Consider the following 20,584-nt stretch of genomic DNA (forward strand, 5'->3'; position numbering starts at 1 on the left):
GAAAAGGGGAAATTGTACTTAAAGTTTCCCCAGTGTTTTCTTTCCAGCCAGTGAATACTGTGTGCCACATTGCCACAAGGCAGTAGGGCACTTTTCCATCGCAAAGGTCTGAATAAGAAGACATTTTTAACTTCTGTTTTGTTGCATTATTAGAGTCCCAGTTGTTATTGTGGTAACAATTGTGTCCTTGGTAAAATATTTTCTACTAACAAAAGGGAAATTCACCAGTTTCTTTTGTACTAAGCTTGTAGCAGCTAAAACTGAGCCAAAGAAAAGGGACTTTGGATGGCACTGATTCTTCTTTCCTACACGTGTCCTCTCAGGGCTTCACAGACATTGTGCTGGAGAGAGTAATGCATGGAGGTGCCAATGTTACTGGATTCCAAATTGTTAATAATGAAAACCCGATGGTTCAACAGTTTCTACAGCGCTGGGTGAGGCTTGATGAAAGGGAATTCCCTGAAGCCAAGAACTCTCCATTAAAGGTATTTATTTTATTCTGGCAGTGATGGAAACCATCTAAGTTGCTTTTAACAATCATTTGAGGGTTTTTTGACTCCTGGTGCATGCATGTGTATGATGCAGATCTCTCATTAGAATGCGTTGGAGCATTCACTGCACTTCCAGGAGTGAGAGAGAGGCAGAAACTATTAATTGGACACGAGTGCACACTGGCATGTGAGTTCCTCAAAACAAAAGGCTTTGTCTTGCAGATGTACAATATCCTGTCATTTTACAGTGGATATAAAACCTTTAAACTTCAACATCTTGAGTTAATTTAGGTGGTTTTTTTTTAATTAGGTTAATTTTTAGATGCAAACTGTGGGTTACTAGTCAATTTTAATATTGATGGAGAATTCCATGTGCAAGATAGATTAGCATTAGATTCATGGAGGGGCCACTGCTGCCTCCTACTCGCTCCTGACAGTTGCCCCCATAATCTAAGCCTGGATTCTGTGCCACTATGCTTTAGTTAAATGCTCTAGATAGTCTGTCTGCAATCAATAAAACTTTCCAAATTCTTTATGTCCCAGGTTTGCAGAAACTGTCCTAGACTGGACAAACTAAAATGAGAGCTACTGTTAATAGGAGACTGGCTATTTCCTGCCTTAGCATCTGTATAATAGAGTGGGTGCCATTCACTCACCTTCCAGCCAAGGAGCGCCATAAGGATGCACCGTTCAATGTCTGAAGTCAAAGTCTTTCAGGACCAGTGCATATTATTAATATTCCTATTAGATTCTTTCTTTCTCTTCCTCTCTGGTTAGGCCTGTTCTTTTGCATCAGTTCATGTGGGTGAATAGATCCAGGGGCTGGTGGGGGATGAGAGGACCTGTGATTCTGTCACTTCTGCGAGTCCGATCCTCTATAGCTTGTATACTGACCTTGGGTCACCAAAGCTAAGCCTATCTCAGAACAACAGCCCTGATGAGGCAATTCATGTCTTTCCTGCTTAATTTGGGAGGGGCACAGACAGATTGGTGACCAACTTGGAATTCAAAATAACTTTGATAAACTGGAGTAGTATCCTGATATTAGTAAGATAAAATTCAGGGAAGTATAAAATAGAAGGAAAGGAAGGAAAAATCTAGTCCAGTCTAATGCCTGGGGGGGGCGCAATGATAGGCAATAGCATTGTAAATTCTGTACAAACAGAATAGGAACCAGTTATGTGGTTCTGCTGCCAGAAGGCAAATGCTGTTTGGAGGTATCCTAGGAGGAATGCTGCCTGTGTGGCATTCGGCTCTGCTCTGTCCTGGGGAGGCCTCAGCAGGAGGCCTGTACAGCTGGTAGCACCCTGCTTCTTGAAAGAGGAAAAGCAGGGAGAGAGAGTCCAGAAGAGAGAATTTAAAATCACAGGGACCTGGAAGAAATGTCTCACCAGGAAAGAGGGTAAAAATTCCATCCATTTAGTTTAGAAATTAGAGGACAATTGAGGTATGGTGTGTGATATGGTCTTCCAGTAGGTAGAAGATTGGTATACAAAAGACGATAATCAGCTGTTATTCTCCAGGCTTGCATCAGTACCATAAACTAAACGGTGCTGGAAGCTGTTCTCTGTCCCTGGGGACAAGTAGCACAGTCTGGCCATGCCCAAACTGTTAAACTATCCCAGCATCCTTAACGGGGTGGCTGCATCCGAAGTACCTACTGGAAGGTCCCAAACTGTGCCTGGGAGTTGTTTGGGTGCTGGTTGGCCTTGGCCCAGGCCACTCCAGGATAATTCTAATAACTTAGTAATTGCAGACAATTGAGTTCCACTGCCTTCACCCATGTCTTGGCACAGTTTAATTCTCTAGGGCAGACATAACTCAAAAGTGTGCCAAGACTGGGACAAGAAATAATCAGCTGAATTTATGATTTATAACAGATACCAGAAAAAAATCCTTGAGTGGTGTTAAGTACGGCAACATGTACTGTGAGAGGTAGAGGAGGCCCTTTCACGGTGATTTAAAAGCTACAGATTTAGCAAACATGACAGGGGTAGTCTGTTCAGAGTTGGTTGTGTCTCAGAAGAAAGGGTAAAACTGGATGCTTTACTGCAATATTTTCCATTCCTAGGATCATGCTATTTTTATGGGGAAAGGAAATTATCTTAATCCCATACTATTGCACAGCCTCACAGAGCAGAGAAAGTCAAATAGAGGCCCACAAATCTTTGGATTAGTGTATTGTTCCCTGTTGATTAGGAAGCAGGCCTGCTTTCTAAGAGCTTCCTAGCAGTGATGCAGGAGTGAAGATAAGTATCGTACTAATCTTAAAAGCTCTGAAATATATGAAGTTAACCTGGGAAGATTTTACTCCACTTGAAAGCAATTTACCTTGAGGGAAAAATTATTCTCTATCCTTAAAAAATAATCTGAAGTATATGATGCAAACACAGAGATTACATTACCTTTCCACAAATGTACTGCTCGTTATAGAAATGTGCACAGTATTTGTCAATCAGACAAAAAGCATACTTAAAAATTGATGTACAATATTTTTGATTAGGAAATAAAATTGCCTAGAGATTAAAGCCCTGATGTTTAATTTATTCTGTATTTTATCAGCATTTCCCTCTCTCTCTCTTTTTTTTCTCTTTGCATGCTCATGCATTTGTAAGTAGAATTCAAATAAAGTAGAAAATTAGATAGCTCTCTTGGAATGACTTGGAAGGGACCACATTAAGGTTACTGACAATTGATGCAGTCTGCTGAAAAAATTATCACTGTGTTGGTTTTATGTAGTGCTAGATTGGACAGCTATTACAAGATTTTTTTAATACAAGAACAAATATCTTTTAAAATTACTTTCTGATTGTGTATTGTTGTGTGGAATGTGACATGTAATCGTTGTTAACTTATTAAAAGAGGAGAAGGTGATCATTGCAAGGCCAGCATCACAGGAAAGGAGGTAAGGGTGGGCAGGATCAAAAGAGCATCTGCACCTAGATCCAATCAGAGCTGGAAAAAAACACCCATAAGAGTTTATAAACTTCTGTCATTTAAAACTCAGTAAGAAGGGCTGCTATATAACCTTTCCCCAATGCTACCTTTGCGCCCTCATTTATCAGATATGCTTCTCTTGATCTGCACACACAAGCTCACCTCATTCTGTGCAGGTTACCCAAGGCTTTACATCAAGCTGAAGTGCTTGCAATAAGATCATAGACATTTTTAAGAGATATAGACCACCAATCGTGCTATACTGCCCTACAGGATAGAGCTAACTGCCTCTGAATTTAATAGGTCTTATCCGCACAGAGAGTAGCTGAACCTGCAGTTGAAATGCAAATTTCCATCTTTCTTATTCGTTCATGGGCAGCATGTGTTTTTGCACTAACTCCAGCTTAAGGTTCATTGGGAGCCAAGAGCTCTATATTATCACACAGATAGGAAAAATGAGGGCAAGCTCACCAGTGTATGCAGATACCCATTACACAAATTACACAAATTACACAATTGAGGGGTCAATTATAGGGGGTTTGAAATCTGCTCCTGCAGATACCTGAGAGACTGAGCACGTTCAATTGCTCCTATGCCATATTGAAATGGGATCCTGCTCCAGGGTGCGCAGACCCCTCGTTACTGGTCTACTGTAATGCCAGTGAAAACCACTGATATTGTATGCAAAGCTCGGGACACTCTTCAGGAGGGAAGAACTTTCAGACAAGCACATGAATGTTGAAGAAATGTGAAAAAACACCTTCATTACTTTTTTACAGGTGACATCCAAGTTACAGTATTGAGGGGTGTCACCAGATATATAAGACAAGCAGTGGATGAAGTTGAGAGCAATATGAACAGGTAGTTAAGGAGTCCGGAGGTTTTGTTGAACAGTTGTTGCTGCACAAAGCACTTACTGCAAAGCTAACTAGTATGTTAGCTGTTCCCTTTGCGTGCTTTTACCTGCTGAAGTGCAGGATAGCTCAGCACTCTCCTCGGATTGGAGGAGGGTTACAGTGGAGTTACAGTGGAGTAAGAGAAGGCAGATGGGCAATTACCAAGGAGTTGTAATGCTTAAAGTGATTGTGATTGTGATTACTTGTTTGTTTAGCTGTCGTCAAAGAAAAGCAAACTGATCTATGGCTGGTCACAGATGCTACCTAATCAGGATCATAGTTCAGACAGAAGTTATTTATGTCAGCTTTAATTCAAAAGGTCTGTCTTGGCAATCTTGTTAAAAAAGTAGTAACCTCATTTAGATGAGCAAGTTTCCAATTAAATCTAAACCTTAGGCAACTATGAACTGTTTTTACTAATTTACTGCTATATGCTATACAACATGAAAATATATTTTATTTGTTACTTGGAAAACATGCAATTGGTAAATGACATTTAGCATCTGTGGCAGGACAGGGAGCAAGGGAAAGGGCTTGCAAGGATGATTCTTCCAAGAGCATTTAACAAAGAGAAGGACTAGACCTGATAAACCTGCAGCAATTCTAATTCTACATTTGTCACCCTGTTTTATTTGCATCAATTTTAGTATACATCAGCGCTGACCCATGATGCGGTCCTAGTCATAGCAGAGGCTTTCCGTTACCTCCGAAGGCAGCGTGTGGATGTCTCCAGGAGAGGCAGTGCTGGAGACTGCCTAGCTAACCCTGCAGTACCATGGAGCCAAGGAATTGATATAGAAAGAGCACTGAAAATGGTAAGAGCAAGCATACCGTGGCTATTGCATATGTATATTCCACAGCAGCAGCAGCTCTGCTGGGATAGAACTGGTATCCTCCTCTCCATGTACAGCTTCTCTACTCAGACAAACTGCTGCAGCTCCTCAGGGAAAAAAGAAAACCCATAATGACAAACTCCAAAGGAGGGCCAAAACATATCCGGTAGAGTGCAAGGCATAACAAATTAGCTCTCAAAACTTTGGCCAAAAATCACATCCCTCAGGCACCAGCGCAGCAGCTGCCTGAGGGTCCGCACCAGGGCACCTCCTGTCTGACTGCCTGGCAGCGCCATACTTCCCACGGGAGTGAGCACGAGCCGTTTTGCAAATGGCCATGTACTGGGGGCTTCTGAGGTTGAGCTGAGGCTGCAAATGTGATTGTCTGAGCCCAGCCTGGTTACCTTTTGCATGGCCAATCTTTTAACCTTACTATTAGTTACTGCATTGGATCCTACTTCACTTATGTCTCTGTAGTTTTGTGGAGTTTTAACTCTTTTTTAGACTGCTATGTCTGTTAAAGCAAGTGACAACAGGAAAAGTTGGTAATGTTTTTATACATACAAGAGACAAGAATAGGGTCTGCTTTTGATCTTGCTTAAACTAATGTAAAACAAACCTGTTAGAATAAATTTTATTAATGCAGGTGTAAAAATGGAGTGAGTGAGATCAGAATTAAGCCCATGTTAGATGAAACAAATCCTAGGTCAGACTTCTTATGCTTCACTGTTGCTTTTTCTTATTTGCCAGATTGGAAGGATTCTATCAGAAGGTTTATTCTATCCCTCACTCTTAAGGCGTGAGAGATCCAGTTCAATCTCACATTGTCGGAGCTCTTCTTATGCCATTATGTCACTTCCTAACAAATACCCTAACTGAACATTCACTTATGTAGCATTACACACTCTTGAAGAGAAGTTAATTAAATTTAACCTTCAAAATATTAAAGAATTTGTATTGTCCATTTAAAGTTAATTACAAGTACAAACATAAGACTCCTCTGAATGAGATTCATGTCAACAAAGAGTCAAAACAGAACATGAACACTGCTACAGGACAGTCCCTGATTAGGGAGAATTTATAAAAAAAAAATAATAATAATAATTCATAAGACACACAAAGCCAAACTCATCAGTGGCACAAATGCAGAAGATTGACTTTCAGCAGGGTGTCTTGTATTTTTTTTTTAACTATTCAAAATGAACTAAATGAGATTCATATACAACTCCAACAACTCCTACTCAAGATGAGAACATCCCACAGTAACACTGCCTACCAGACCCAATCCCATCCATCACAGTCTCTACCCTACTCAGACAATGATCTGGAATCTTTGTTTCAGGAAAAACAACTTCCATTTAACAGTGTTTCCTCCCCTCTCCAGTTTTACAGCAACTAAAATAAGAATATTTGTTCAAGACATCCTAGAAATAACTGATGCCAGCAGAAGATTCAGTGCCAGATTATAGTCATCCTGCTGGCAAAAGGGAAATCAGTGTTACCTGACTCTGCTTCCCTACAGCCTTGAAAACTGTGCATGTCTGTATTTCTAAATCTGATTCAAAGGCATTAGATTAAGTGGAAGACAGTTTACCTGAACAAATCTGGATAGTTGTAAATAATCAGTTCATTTGTGTTTGCCTCCACACTCTCTGCTGACAGAAGTGTTCGGAGTCCTGGTGAGCCTTCCTGCCTCTGTGCAGCCAGATTTTGAAAAGTGCTGAGTTTTCCCACCAAAGATAGAAACAAATAAAAGTTGAAGTCAAAAGGTGTCAAATGCATAACGCTCATATCTCAATATGCATCAGGATGAACCTGACCTAACAAGGTCTGCTGAGAGACAGACACTGCTGTGCTAAGGTAAGCAGATGGCTTCCAGCAAGCTCCAAAAGCAGACACATCAAGCTCACATCTGGCTGTAAATGATATGCCAACTACCCTACAAATGCCTCTGCTCAGGCCATAGTTGATAAAACCTCTTAGGGACAAGTTTGGCTTTCAAAGTCCCATTCAGGTCTCTAACTTCAGCTTTCTGGAGACAGGAGTAACTTGCATCTTCTTCCAGAACCCTCAAATCATAAAATATTTTAAGAAAGGTTCAAATCCACTCACTGATGAAAAATTCACACTCTTCATACATCACTCTGAATTTGGCTCACAGGATAATTTGGGGTCCAAGGAATTTTGGCTGTGTTGTATAGCCTGTCCCTCTCCATCATAACAAGTTTGATTGTACCATCTCTAAACCATAAATAGCAGATCAGTAACAGCATCTCCAGGGACCATGATTTCAGAGTTTCCCTTCAACCAGTTTTCCATCAGCCATTCCTATAGCTTCTACTGCATTTTGCTAAATATTAAAGCTAATTTACCCCTGCTGAAATTTCAGATTCTTACTCCTTCTGTCTGAGAGCTTGTCAGTGTTGATAAGTGATAAATGGAAATATCTCACCCTTTCATACAGGGAAATAAGAAAGATTTTTTTTTTCTTTGAAACAAAGTTCTTTATACTTCCCCTCAAAATGATTCATGTGAGTGGGTAATGATAATGACTTACCGTCTGTAGCCCCAATCATCCAGATTGAGACCAGAACTCCATAAGCAGTAGAGGCAATTGCCTGTTTTCATTCAGAGAAGACATTCATTCCTTTCTCCTATGCCGGGACTGATCTTAAAATAAAGCACTTCCCAGTGTGAGCGACAATATGAGATTCTGGTCCATATTACAAATCACTCTGTGCCATGTTGTGAAGGGTCTTATGGCACTGAATTGTTACAGGTGTCTTGTTGGTACTCCATCCTACAGCAGTGAATCCAGTGTGACTAAGCATGGCGGAACCAGTCTTTCTTATGTTTAACATACGTGCAGGGCTAATTTCACTTAAATGCAGCTCACTCTGCAGTAGTGAGTCACCAGCTGAGCACTAACTAACAAAGAATATGTACAGCTGAAACAGAGAATTGGGGCTTTCTTGCTGTAAAAAATATAACTGGTTTTATCAGAAGCACTACGTACTGTCTTGTATAGACAAAAATTGTGCTAGAACTAGTGAGTTCCTGCAGTATTTAATAGAGGAAAAGATAGAGTGAGTCTTTTATTTAATTTTTTTTTTCTGTTTATCCCCTTAAGGTGCAAGTTCAAGGAATGACAGGGAACATCCAGTTTGACACCTATGGGCGAAGAACAAATTACACAATTGATGTGTATGAAATGAAAGCTGCTGGATCACGAAAGGTGAGTTTCAAGATATGCATCCAATTTTGCCTCTTCAGAAATGTTTATTCCAACAAACTAATGAAAATCAAAAATACTACACGGTCACTGTAAAAGCAGGATCCTGAGGAATCCCTGCCTTCTTGATCTCTCCCCTAGCCCAGGAACCTCTTCCTATTTTGTTCCTTGCCAAATCACTTGCGCTGCCTAATATGGGTTTCCCTATCAACTTCAGACCCCCCTTTTTCCTCTAAAAGTCATCTGGAGATTTTCCACTGCCGTGGGTACTATCTGGTATAATGTCCCTGTGCTCTGCCCTTTTTCCCAACTTCCTCTCTATCTTTCCCTTCCTCTCCATAACAGGCCTCAGAGCAATAGTGAAGGTGGAGCCAATATATTTTAGAAACCTCCTGAAATTAACAGAAAATCATTTTTGGTTTTAATTAGGATTTGCACCACATTTTCTTGTCTCCTAAATAAAGTATAGATCCTAAGTGGGGTAGTTGCCTAGATCCCTGTTGTAAAAGTAATTTAGGGCAGATTTTCAAAAATAATTAGGTAAACAGGCTCTCAGGAGGATTGAGAAAAGAGTCTGAGTGGACCAGACACACAAATCCCCCTGATTCCACCTGGTGTTAGGCACCTAAACCTGCTTAATCACTGTTGAGACTCCTTAAACTCTTCTGCACATATTTGATAACAAAATACCTCTGGATATGGCCTGGCCATTCAGCTAGGTTTACAGTGCAGGCAGTGTTACTGCTGCGTTGTGCAGAAATAAAAGAACCAGTGTAATAGCCAGTGGCAATGTAGCCACAGCACCATGAAGGTCAGCACAGGCCAGCTGACAAATAGTCATCTCATGCTCCGAGAGGGTTTTGTAATCCATATGGAAGTTTCTGCTACTGTGCCTGCATTACTAACAATATCTGTGCAGTCAAGTCTAAAGCTAGCTCAAGCATGTTTACAGGTACTGTAGTCACTGTCTGGACTGCAGCAGAATAGGGGTGAATCAGTAAAAACTTCTAAATCAAAGGAGTTTAGGCTATGCGATTCATTTTCTGGACTATAGAGTATTCTGATGTTGCAGAAACACAGGAATTTATTCCATAGGCACCATGACCATGTGAACTTATATAGGGAGAATGAAACGTGTGTTTTCAATTACATTTGGCTTTAATTACTTCCACATGGGCTTGGAAACATTATTTCTTTAAGGACATTAAATTAAAGCCAGTGTAGTTCTGTAATGGTAATAAATGAATAAATGCTACAAAGCCATATGTTTTAACAGTTCTTGTTATCAAGTTCGTGTACCAGAGTCCTTGTGAACGTATATAATGAGGTAACAATCTGCACTTTTATAGGCTGGTTATTGGAATGAATATGAAAGATTCGTGCCAGCATTAGACCTGCTACCCTCTAATGACACTTCATCTGTGGAGAACAGAACTATAGTAGTCACTACCATCTTGGTAAGTTTTACATTCTTAGTGTGTTTGTGTTTAGGAAATAAGATGCATGGCTCCTGAGATGTGTTAGACACCTTGCCAGAAGGCACAATGTTGACTTCAAGTGACTGAAAAGTTCAGTAACTTGCAGAGATGTATTGAGGCCTTGACCCTTAAATGTGTATCAATACTTTATTGTGTATCAAAAAGTTTACTCACAGGAGGAGTCCCACTGAACCCAACATTGTGCCCTCCTGCTTCTCAGTTCCTTGAACTCAATGGAGCTCCTCACGTGAGTAAAGCTACACATGCATGTAAATGATTGCAGGATCCTTCCTGCTGTAGGTTCAGATCTTGTGCCTCTCACTCGGGTAGAGCTTCTGTAGACTCAGCCCCTGGTGGACTGAGTAAGGGTGGCACCAGGAAGCCTGTGGAGAACTGGAAAGGCTGTAGGTATACCTAAGACTAGTGTAAAGTGATCTCTACCTGTGCGGCTCCAAAGGACTAATGCTCTTTCTGTGTCTTGCAAACAGCAGCACCTGTGTCAGTCTGAATGCCTCTAGCATATGTGTTCTGTACAGTATTGTTGTGTACGGTATTGTTGTGACTTTTATGCCTGTTACAGTTGTTCTAAGCATGAGCCAGTTATATGCTATTTCTTGAAGCATTGTATTTTATCCTCCTATGAATTTAGCAAGATATAGTCAGCATTTCAGCTGAAATTTTCCAAGAAAGCTAAGGGAATTTAGGGACCAAGATTGCTGCTGCGCATTTTAGCCTAACTTCCCTTAGGCTATTTTGAAAATACTTCCATCAGAGCCCCAATCTGGGCCACTGGGCATTAGCAAATGATTTCAGTGGGTGCAGGTACTGAGTATGTCAGTTCTTTAGACACTAAAAATTGTATTATTACTGCAGTGATGCTACGTGCTTGTCTAATCATCTAAAAATTTAGGCCTAATCCTGCAAACAAAAGTGTAACTTTGTTAAAGTGAATAGTTCTGGTGTCTTCAGTGGGTCTATACTAGGATTAAAGACAATAGCATATGTGACTGTAGGATTAAGTCAAGGATTTTTAAACTGCAAATATCTGTTTTTCTAATTTCTGTACTAAAGTAGGAAATGTTGTAAATATTTGCCAGCAATATAAAGTAAGGATAATAACAGCTCTCATTTTGTATGTTTTAAAGCCATATTTTACATTCATAGACTTTTGATCTTTACTTTTGTTTCAAAGGAATCACCATATGTAATGTATAAGAAAAACCATGAACAACTAGAAGGGAATGAGAGATATGAAGGATATTGTGTAGACTTAGCTTCTGAAATAGCAAAACATGTTGGAATAAAGTACAAACTGTCAATTGTTGGAGATGGGAAATATGGAGCTAGGGACCCTGAGACTAAAATATGGAATGGCATGGTGGGTGAACTTGTCTATGGGGTAAGTTTCTCTTAACATTCATTTTAATGTTCTTTATAAAAAGTTGTGCTCAAAGTTAATAAACTGCAAAATAAAGATTTTCTGTTTGAATGCTACCTTTAAAATTTTAGATATTTTTTGTAGTACCATTTGTGTAGTCTACTTTTTTTAATTATTTCATTGCAGAAAGTGTCATTTTTTTGCTGCTATTCTTCAAATCAGTTTCCACAAAATGTTGAGAAGTGACATTGGGCAGATTTCAGATTCCTTAACTACAACAGAATTCACAGTTTTCCCTTCGTATACTGCTTTTGTATGTGCTGTATCTTCTTTTTTCCCATGAGTCTTGCTGGGAGGTACTCTTCCTATTAAGGGTCTGACCCTACGGTGCTGAATCTCATGGGATCATTGATGTCAGTTCGTGTCTGATCAGAACCTAAATGCTCAGCTCGCCCCATTCTTGCTTTTCAGGGGAAAAAGCAATACAGGCCTGAAATCACCCACGTCTTTATCTCTTTAAGCCCTGGATTTAGCTTTAAAAAAACAACCGTCAGACAAAAAAAGTCTCTCTAATTCACTGCATTCCTCTTTATATTTCTATTTTGGGCATACATTGCTTTGTATAGTAAGAACAAAAAAAGGCCGGAATTGCCATTTTAGAAACTTCTTTAAAAACTAGAATTTTGGAATGCCAATACAATAAATCGGATGGAATGGGGAAAAAGTTGGCTTTGCAGAAAAGACTTTGCAAGCTGGTATTTCATCTTTGCTTTTTTTTCCCCACATGCAAATGAGGTGATTTGCGATTCCGCCCAAATCTTCTTTATAGATTATTTTTAACAAGCTTTCCTTTATTAAAAATGTCTGAGCAGAAGTGAATATTTCTATTGCCTCCTTTTGTTCCATTGGTGAGTGTAGTTTCAAAAAGTCGCCTCAAAGTTTCCCAATCGCATCAGCATCTCTTGCAAAATGTTTGGTGAGATAATTCTTTCCAAATGATTCAGTATAATTACATTGTGATGGAAACCTAAACTGACAGTTTCCCTGTGTGTGGCTCAAGAAATATCAAGAGTATTAGCTGTAGTTGGATCCCTCAGATATATTAGCAAGTGGCAAGCAATGAAACATTTTATTCACTTAAAAATAATCATACCCTATGCAAAAGATACGACAAAGAGAACCTGAAATTCCTAATAGCAGCCAGGGCCCAGAGACCGTCCACACTGGGAAGAAAGGTGCGATAAGAGCTGCTTCCTGTGGGACCTGAGCCGAGGGAGATCAGCCTCTCCAGCTGCTGGGCGATGGAAGGTGCATCTGTATTGAGGACCCACCGATCTGAGCCGTATTCCTCCTTCAACCCAGCCTTTTCTTGGATAATCAGGTTGGCCACTGCTGCCTTTTCCACACCCCTGCGGGATGAGCCTAGCTCAGAGAGCTCTGCCTCCTTGGTTTCAAACTGAGCCCTGGCCACTTCCCTCCCACCTGACCGTACTTGCGACCTTTCCCCACCAGGAGAACAGCTTCACAGGCACCATAAACCATACTTTGAAACAACCCCATATCTGCCCTGCCATTGTCATTTATTTCCTGCAAAAAGATTTGTTCCTTTGTATTCTGAAACAGAATTTTCTTCTGTGTTTTCTCATTAATGAAAACTTGAGGACCGTTTCCCTCCTTGCCCCACAGCAGCTCCTCTTCTCCCACTGCGAGCTCGGTTCCTGAAGCCTCTTAACAGCAGTGCTCAATTATTCAAAGGTCAGATGCATCCCTGGAGAACTGAGTGTAGACCCAGGTTAACGCCCGCAGCCCGGCGCTCTGAGCTAGCTCCCCAGCCTGTGGAGCTGAACTACTGAGCTGGCAAGCTGAGCAAAACCCACCTGGCTTTCTGTAAGCAGGGAAGACAGCTCCTCAGCTCCGAATAGAGACCTCACAGTCCCTCCAGACCCTTTCCCAGTCCTGTCTGCAAACATCGTGAAATACCCTTGGCCTCTTTCTCCATCTGTTGAGAAGGGCTACTAACAAGGCTGTGCAGAGAGCCCTTTGAAGATGAAAAGTGCTCCAGAAGTGCTAATTATTTGGAGCAGGCATCTCATTTATGTGCTGACTTTCCTTTATCTCTCAGGGGCTTTAAACTCTATTAGGGAACTAAAACTGTACATTTCCCCTAATGCCCCTGTGAGCCTTGTCTGCAAAATGACTGTCACATTTGGCTCCTCTGGATTCCGTTTTGGGAAGACAAGAGGGAGATTAGCTTTTAAATGTCTTTATTAGCATGTATGGAAGACAGACATGGGGGGATAAAAGGGGCCTGATTGGTTTTGGTACCAGTTATCCAGCAGCTGAACTGAGCTGTGGCAGAGCCTACAGTCTTTTAGACTGCGTTTGTCTATGATAAACAATGACTAGTCATATATCAAACACAGCATATTCCTGACCCAACAGGCATGTCATCACCAGCTGGCGCTGCTGGGACGTCTTTTACCAATCTTTTTTTAATACTGTGCCTTTTCATGCATAGCCCCATGCACACAACTCTTATAAAACTGTTCTTGGGACAATCATAGGAAGTGAATAGCTTGACATTTTAATGCCAGAACCCCTAGTTAACTTTAATTAATGTTTAGTTTGTGCCAGTTCTTTGTTACTCTCATTTTCCTCTTTGTCTTCTGTGGGACATAGTGTAGAGCCAGGAGAGGAAGGACAGACAGGTCGTTGCAAATCAGCCCGTGTAGGAGAGGTGAGAAGGGGAAAGAAAGAGAGGAGGGATGGGACGAGCCTGTGTGTGTAGATGCCCAGCACGTTCTGAAATGCAAAGCCATCTGTCCTCGTCAAGTTCTCTTAATTAAAAATCTACATCAGTTTATCAGTTCTGCTGTAGTTTCAGGTAAGGGCAAGATTCATGGCTGTACTGAGCTGTACTCAGAGCAACAGTGGTGGTGAGTCAGAGCAGTGCAGGTCTTGAGGCTGACCAGTACAACCCTGACTCCAGTGTAAGGCTAGCTAGAAGTCAGCGTTAACTAGGCTAACTAGGAACAGTCCCAAGAGCTGTGCATTACCTGGGGACAGACACGCTAAAATTCTTCCCATGAGAACTTCCCCCTCCCCAGTCTCATAGCACATCAGGGCTGGTTGGATAGCGCAGAAGTCTACTGTGCTATAGGGTCCCCCCAAAGTGTAGGATGTTCTCTGCTGGCCGTATCTGGACCTTTCCTTGTTGCTTTGCGTTAGACTGTACAAAAGAATCTGGTTATGCTAAGGGACTTGGTCTTTGACAGCATGGAGATGACAGCCCTGGATACAAGGAGGTCTGTCCAAGCAGATATTCCCAAACTCCTTTGCTTCAAACAGGAGAACCTAGAAGTCTTGTTAGAGAAGAGCTAACAGTGGGGCTTTTGATTTGTTAGCAATTTTTAAAGGTAAATCGTCATCATCTGGGGTTGAACTAAAAATGAAAATTACTTGATTTTTGACAAATCCAAAAATGCCATTTCAGGTTAAATAAAGCAGTTAATTTGGCTCTTTCACTCTGATGGTGTCAAAATAGGACTTTTTGTTCTTCCAGTTAAACTACTGATTCGAGCAGTAATATTTTGTAGATTAAGGGAAATTTCTAAAGCATACATAGTGGAAACTTTTGGCAGAATAACAGACAAATAGATAGATATTTTTTCTTAGATATTTTAGAAAAGTATCTTTCTTTCTTAACTGAGACATAAAAAAAAAAAAATCAAACACTTTACCAAACACTTCAGTGTTTCATGATCTGTGGTTTTCATTTTAGAAGTTCCAGGTAAAAAGTGGTATGCAGCTCCAGTCATCACTGAGCTGTTCTGGATAACCAAGGTGCAATAGGATCATCTTTTCTCACTCCTACACAAGTCCACAACTTGTCTTATATATGAATTGTACTCTCTGTTAAGATTTATGGTACATACTTAATAAGGAAGTTAAATAGGCATGTTGTTAAGGTATGAACTGATATGTGTTCCTTCTCCTATCCTTAGAGAAAATAGGGAAATTATGCCATACTGATGTGTCTCAGTGCAGCTCACCCCAGTACCAAGGGGTCTGATCAGGTACACACGCTTCCCCATCTCCGTCCTGCTCTTTTCCCACTCAGCCTCTCAGCGCCTCCACCAGCCGAGGGCAGTAGCTAAACCGTTCTCAATCTGTGACACTGAATCACTGTTTAAATGTAACCAGCCGAGCAAACCAGCAAGGCAAGTGCTATCCTCCAGGGATGCATCCGCTAACGACGTGCCTCCACTTGTGCTGATTAGCACCAGCACCTCCCACCGCGCGCGCAGCCGGGCCGCTGCTCGGGGCTTTACACCCACCAGCTGCTGCCAGCTAGACTAGTCTTTCCCCTTCTGTAGGGTAAACCTCTTCCTGTATGTGGGCTTTTAGTCCTTCTTTCCCTTTCCAAGTATGCTGCTGTTCTCCCTTTACTGTTCAGCCCGGCGAAGCCTTCCCTTCCTGAGCTTGGTGCTTTTCACATCACTGAGGTTAACTGACAGCAGGTTTAACGCATATCCTAATTATGAGTACAAATGCTTTGGGAGTGCAGAGAGAGCCAAACCTTACAGCCTTTATCAGCTCTCCTTAGGTAAAAAAGGTCTTTATAAAAACCTTTCAATGTGTAAAATACCATAAACGAATGAAGCAGGAATGTAAAGGAAAAGCAGTCCCCCAAACACACGCGTCCTCCGCAGTCTGTCAGAACGAGACCACCTACACGCATCCCTGCATTTAACAGTAACCTGCCCTACACGGTTCTGGCTCTCTCAGCAGCAGAGGAAAGACCACGGATGGCATGTACAGCTTTTTAATAGCAGCTGAAAGGAAGACTAATTTGATTCCTAACTCTCTTCAAAACTTCCCTGTGATTTTAGTCTGCTGCGCTGTGTGTAGCTGCACAGGGAGCGGAAGCGGCTCTCCGCTCACCTCTCACCCTCCGGTTCCTGCAGAAGGGAAGCGCAGGTCAGGTGGCAAAAGGCAGCCGTGAGATGCCCCGGTCGCGGTCAGGCTCAGATACTGGCCCTGTGCACACAGACGGCTGCGTGCAGGCGGACGTGTGTCCCCTCCCCTGAACGCCGAGCCTCGGCTGCCCCGGGGAGCGGCAGAGCCACGCTGGCACGGCTCGGCGCTGGGCTCCGGCTAGGAGCCCCGGCACGGTGCTGTGCTGATGGGGCTCCTGCTCTTCAGCTGACTTTCGTCCGAGCACAGAGAGTGGAAGCACATGCCTGTCAGTAGCTCAAAAATCAGACATACCTTTAATTTCTCCATTTGCAAAAGACAATAGTAATATCTCAGAAGGAATTGCAGGTATCCAAATAGAGCACGTTTTGGACAGGGAATGTGCTTAACATTGACAAGCCACTGCAGACATGCCAGTTGCAGTTTTAACACAATAACATTTTGCACCACTCAGCTAATACACATTAAAAATGCAGAGCAGCGTGTTGCTAGTCAGATATTAGCTGGTGTTTCTAAATAAGTGCAAGTTGATGTGTTAAAAACAAGCGTCCCCACAACCTGGCCTCTCAACACACCCCAATATCCTTGGCTATAGTGGAGTCTATTTGCAAGGTAGCTTTTACTAGCAGACACCACGGGTGACGTGTTGCTCTGTCTGACATCCTTTTCTGGTGCCCGGAAGCCTTAGCCTGCCCTGAAAAGTCCTCAGTGGCGCTCGCAGTCAGTGGTCGCTCCAGAGCGTTGTCTTCCGCAGCTGCTGCTCGCACCCTCGTTCAGCACTGCCAAGGCGCCTGGCGTTTCGGCTCCTGGTGGACACCAGGCAGTGAGCACCTGGCATGCCGTGCCCCTGCGTCGGTATGCATGTAATCCGAGTGCTGGGTGGCTTCCCAGAGCAGACAAGGATCTTGCAAAGTGACTGTAGGCCAGACCCACTTCTTGAAAAGCAACACACCAGCAAAGAAATTCTTCACTTCTGCGAACAGAAATAAACATGTACCAGCAGGCGCACAGCCTGAACCTCTTGCTCTCTCTAGTGCATGTCTTTGGAGTTAGGAAGACTCACCTTTAGCTCTGCAAGTGGAAGAATTCAATCCCTCCTTCTGGATTACAGAGATGAAACATCTTATCTCTTTTTTTTCCCTCTCTTCGTGTAGAGGGATGTTTCCATTTACTGGTTTTTCTCCCTCTCCTTAAGAGTCTTGAGATTTGCAGCCCCCTGGAGCCAGGTCTGAACGGAGTGGGTAGTGCTGCAGTGCTGCTTGTGCTCTCTAAATCCATCCCTCCCATGCTGGTGGCAGAGACCGCACAAGCCTCACACAAATCCATGACATTTCTCTCCCAGCTCAAATACATCAAGACGACGTTTGAAACGCCATTAGTCATGAGTGATTAGCAAAGCTTAGTTGTTGAAGTTCTCAAAAAAACCCTCCAGTTCTGCACAGGGCAGGGTATGTTTGTGGTTGTGGTTGGTTGGTTGGTTTATCTAGTTCATTTTTTATGGGTTCTGCTTATCTGCAGCCATAACAAGGAGGTTCACAACTGTGCTGCAATTACTAATGATCCATTAGAGTGCTGTGAGCTCTCCAAAAGCATCTTTTCCAAGTACTATAAATTTAAATAAGTAAAGAGTGGTCTGATTTTAACCTCTACAGTGTAACTGGTGTTCAGGGAAGTGGTAGGGAACCAGACTTAGGCCTTGGATTGTGGCTGGCCCACTTTCAGTGCCGTAAATGTTGATGACCTCATTAGACTCTATCTCCCAATCCAGTCTTGTTCCCTCTTTGGAGGACAATTACTGCCATATTCATTTAGGAAGTGAGGGTGTTTGTTGGTGTTCCCAATGTGTTGGAGGTCCCTAGGAGGAGGTCCATCAGCAGTATTAGAAAAAAAGTATCAAAGTTGGTAGGAAAGCATGAAGGCAGAAATGTCTCAGAAAAGTAAATGTTTGTAACCCATGTAATATTAAAATGCAGTTATTTACCAAGAATTTCATACTGTATAATATGAATGAGGAAGTGACATAACAGTCTTTTGGAAACTGATTTGTCGGTGCTCTGCAGAGCATCAGCATCCTCCTCCCGACGCGTCCCACAGGAGCATGCTGCAGGATCCCTGCTCAGCTCTCGCCCAGGAGATGCAGACTTGCATACATGCTGTGTCAGCACTCAGGAGGGGGTCCACAGTGTCTGCTTTGGCGATTAAAACAGGACTTTGGGAGAATTAAATTTCTCTGAGTCCGAGAAAATGCTGCAGAAAGTAAATGCTCTTACGGCTGAAACAGCCTGCTCCTGCTTGGACCAGCTGCTCCAGGGCTGCCCATCTCCGCGCAGAAGTACCTGGCAGCAGGACTGCCACATGAGCTCCACTTCACCCGCGGAGCCATTGCTAAGGCCCTGCAGGGGACCTGATCCATTAAGCTGGCTCTAATAAGGATTAATATGTGAGAACCTCGTTAGTTCAGCACCAAATGCAGTAGCCATGATTGAAACGCTTCGTCTTCCAGCCAGCAGTGGAGTTTTGCTACATTTAAAATTGATATTCTGTGTACTTCTCATACCTACTGACTGCATACATTTAATATTTAACAGTAGTTTAATAAGCAGCAACTAAAAGACAAATATGTGTGTTGGGGGAGTTCTTCAGTGAACACGTTCCAGGATTATCCACACTCTGCTCCTGCCTCCCCAAGTCTCTCTCTTACTTAGACCATTGACACATTCGTCTAAAGCCAGTAAACACTCGGGCATCCAAAAGCAACCGGCATTTTCAGGTTGTATATTCAGGCAGCATCAAACTAGATTTTTGCAGTAAGTGACCACAGATCAGGTGATGGTTTTCTCCTCAAGGAAGGCAATCACTCGAGGGGAAAGGCAACGTACCAGCACGCATGAGTGTCTAAAGGAGCTGAAGAGGGCTGTGAAAGTACACACCGAGGGCCATGCTTTCCGAATGGCTTCCTCACTCGCACATACACAGCTTATTTGATTATTCCAAGCAGTGACCTTGTCCACGTACTTCGTACACCCGTACAGATGCTAGGAGAGATTCCTGGGTGGCTAGAGACAAAGCGGAGGTGGTGGGTGCAAACGGGTGTTTCGGGTAGGGACGCTTGCTGTAGGAGGGATGGTGGAGGGGCCGGACCATGGGCAGACAAACTACCTTTGATCTCGGCCTTAAAACAGCTAGAAATCGCCCCAGGCTGACTGCAGTGACACTGAGGCACCAAGCAATACACCGTGTGAGACTGCAATTGGCTTTTCAAGAAGCCTTTGCCATTTTTGTTTGCTAAACTGTAAAAAAAAAGCCAAAACTGTCTAGTAGGAAGAATGAATCAGATATTAATAGCAATCACGTACATCACCATGAGATTTAAATAAAGGCATATTCAGTTCTTCTCTTGCACGGATTTTAATCGCTTCTTGTTAATCTTTCCTATTCCTTTTAATTCAAAACTTCTACTTAAGCAGGTTTTATTTTTTCCATCAGAAAAAGATACATACTTGCCAGCTGGAAACAAAAATGTAACTTAAAAGGTACACAGTGTTTTAGTCACTTGTAAGTTAAACTTTCCCTGAGAATTCTTGTTTGTTCTTTCTGAAATTCATGAGCCATGAATAGCCATCTTTAAATAGTATCAATATCATGAATAGTTATAGAGTATTTAAAATAAGACAGAAAATTACAAAAAGTTGTATGTAGTTACGGAGACTCTAGTAATAATGAAAGCATTTTTTTTTTCAAAATGTTCTAGTCCCCTCTATTGCAGATACTGATACCTGCTTGACTACTTTGCTGAATCAAGAGCTAAATTATCTAAATAGCATGACTTGAATCTCCTGGTACAGAAATACAGATACAATTAAATATATCGAAAAATCTGTTCTGCAGTGTTGTTTTTAATCAAGTAACTAAGTAATTTTTTAATTCGCATTCTTATCCTCTAGTGGAATCCAGCAAAGATGTAGTGGTTGAAAGGAAAGGGTACTGGTTTAGGGTCCATCTCGTTGCAAACACCACCACACCAGTGAATGACGGATGCAGTGAGGCGAGATTATGCTCCCAGGAGACCCTGCCCCGGAGCATGGTCCCTATTATAGCTCCATAGGGCTAAAGTTCTGTAGAGCAGGATGATATACGTTATCCTGACAAACACTACGTTGCGTTCTTCCCAGATAATATGAGCTATTTACTACTCAGGGATTGCAGAGCTGGGTGACTGCTCGTCAGCGCCCGCAGGAAGGATGGGCTGTCCTGTGGTCTCAGCACAGCGGGATGACAGGGATCATCCGTCTGCCCGAACGCCCCTTTCTGCAGCAAAGTGCTTAAGGAAACTTCTTAGCCCCAAGCGCAGGCATTGCTGTA

General features: G+C 42.3%; 1 protein-coding gene across 2 annotated transcripts in view; it reads left to right on the forward strand.

Annotated features, from left to right (window-relative positions):
* GRIA3 (glutamate ionotropic receptor AMPA type subunit 3) overlaps positions 1-20,584 on the forward strand; it is a 154,790-nt gene that overhangs the window by 89,144 nt on the left and 45,062 nt on the right. For both annotated transcript variants that reach the window (XM_067304266.1, XM_067304264.1), the window contains exons 6-10: positions 324-485; positions 4,972-5,139; positions 8,288-8,392; positions 9,739-9,846; positions 11,060-11,266. In XM_067304266.1, the coding sequence (XP_067160367.1) occupies positions 324-485; positions 4,972-5,139; positions 8,288-8,392; positions 9,739-9,846; positions 11,060-11,266 (750 nt within the window). The remainder of the gene's footprint in view (positions 1-323; positions 486-4,971; positions 5,140-8,287; positions 8,393-9,738; positions 9,847-11,059; positions 11,267-20,584) is intronic.

The sequence above is a fragment of the Apteryx mantelli genome, chromosome 13 (assembly GCF_036417845.1).
Source record: "Apteryx mantelli isolate bAptMan1 chromosome 13, bAptMan1.hap1, whole genome shotgun sequence".
In the NCBI taxonomy this organism is placed as follows: Eukaryota; Metazoa; Chordata; class Aves; order Apterygiformes; family Apterygidae; genus Apteryx; species Apteryx mantelli.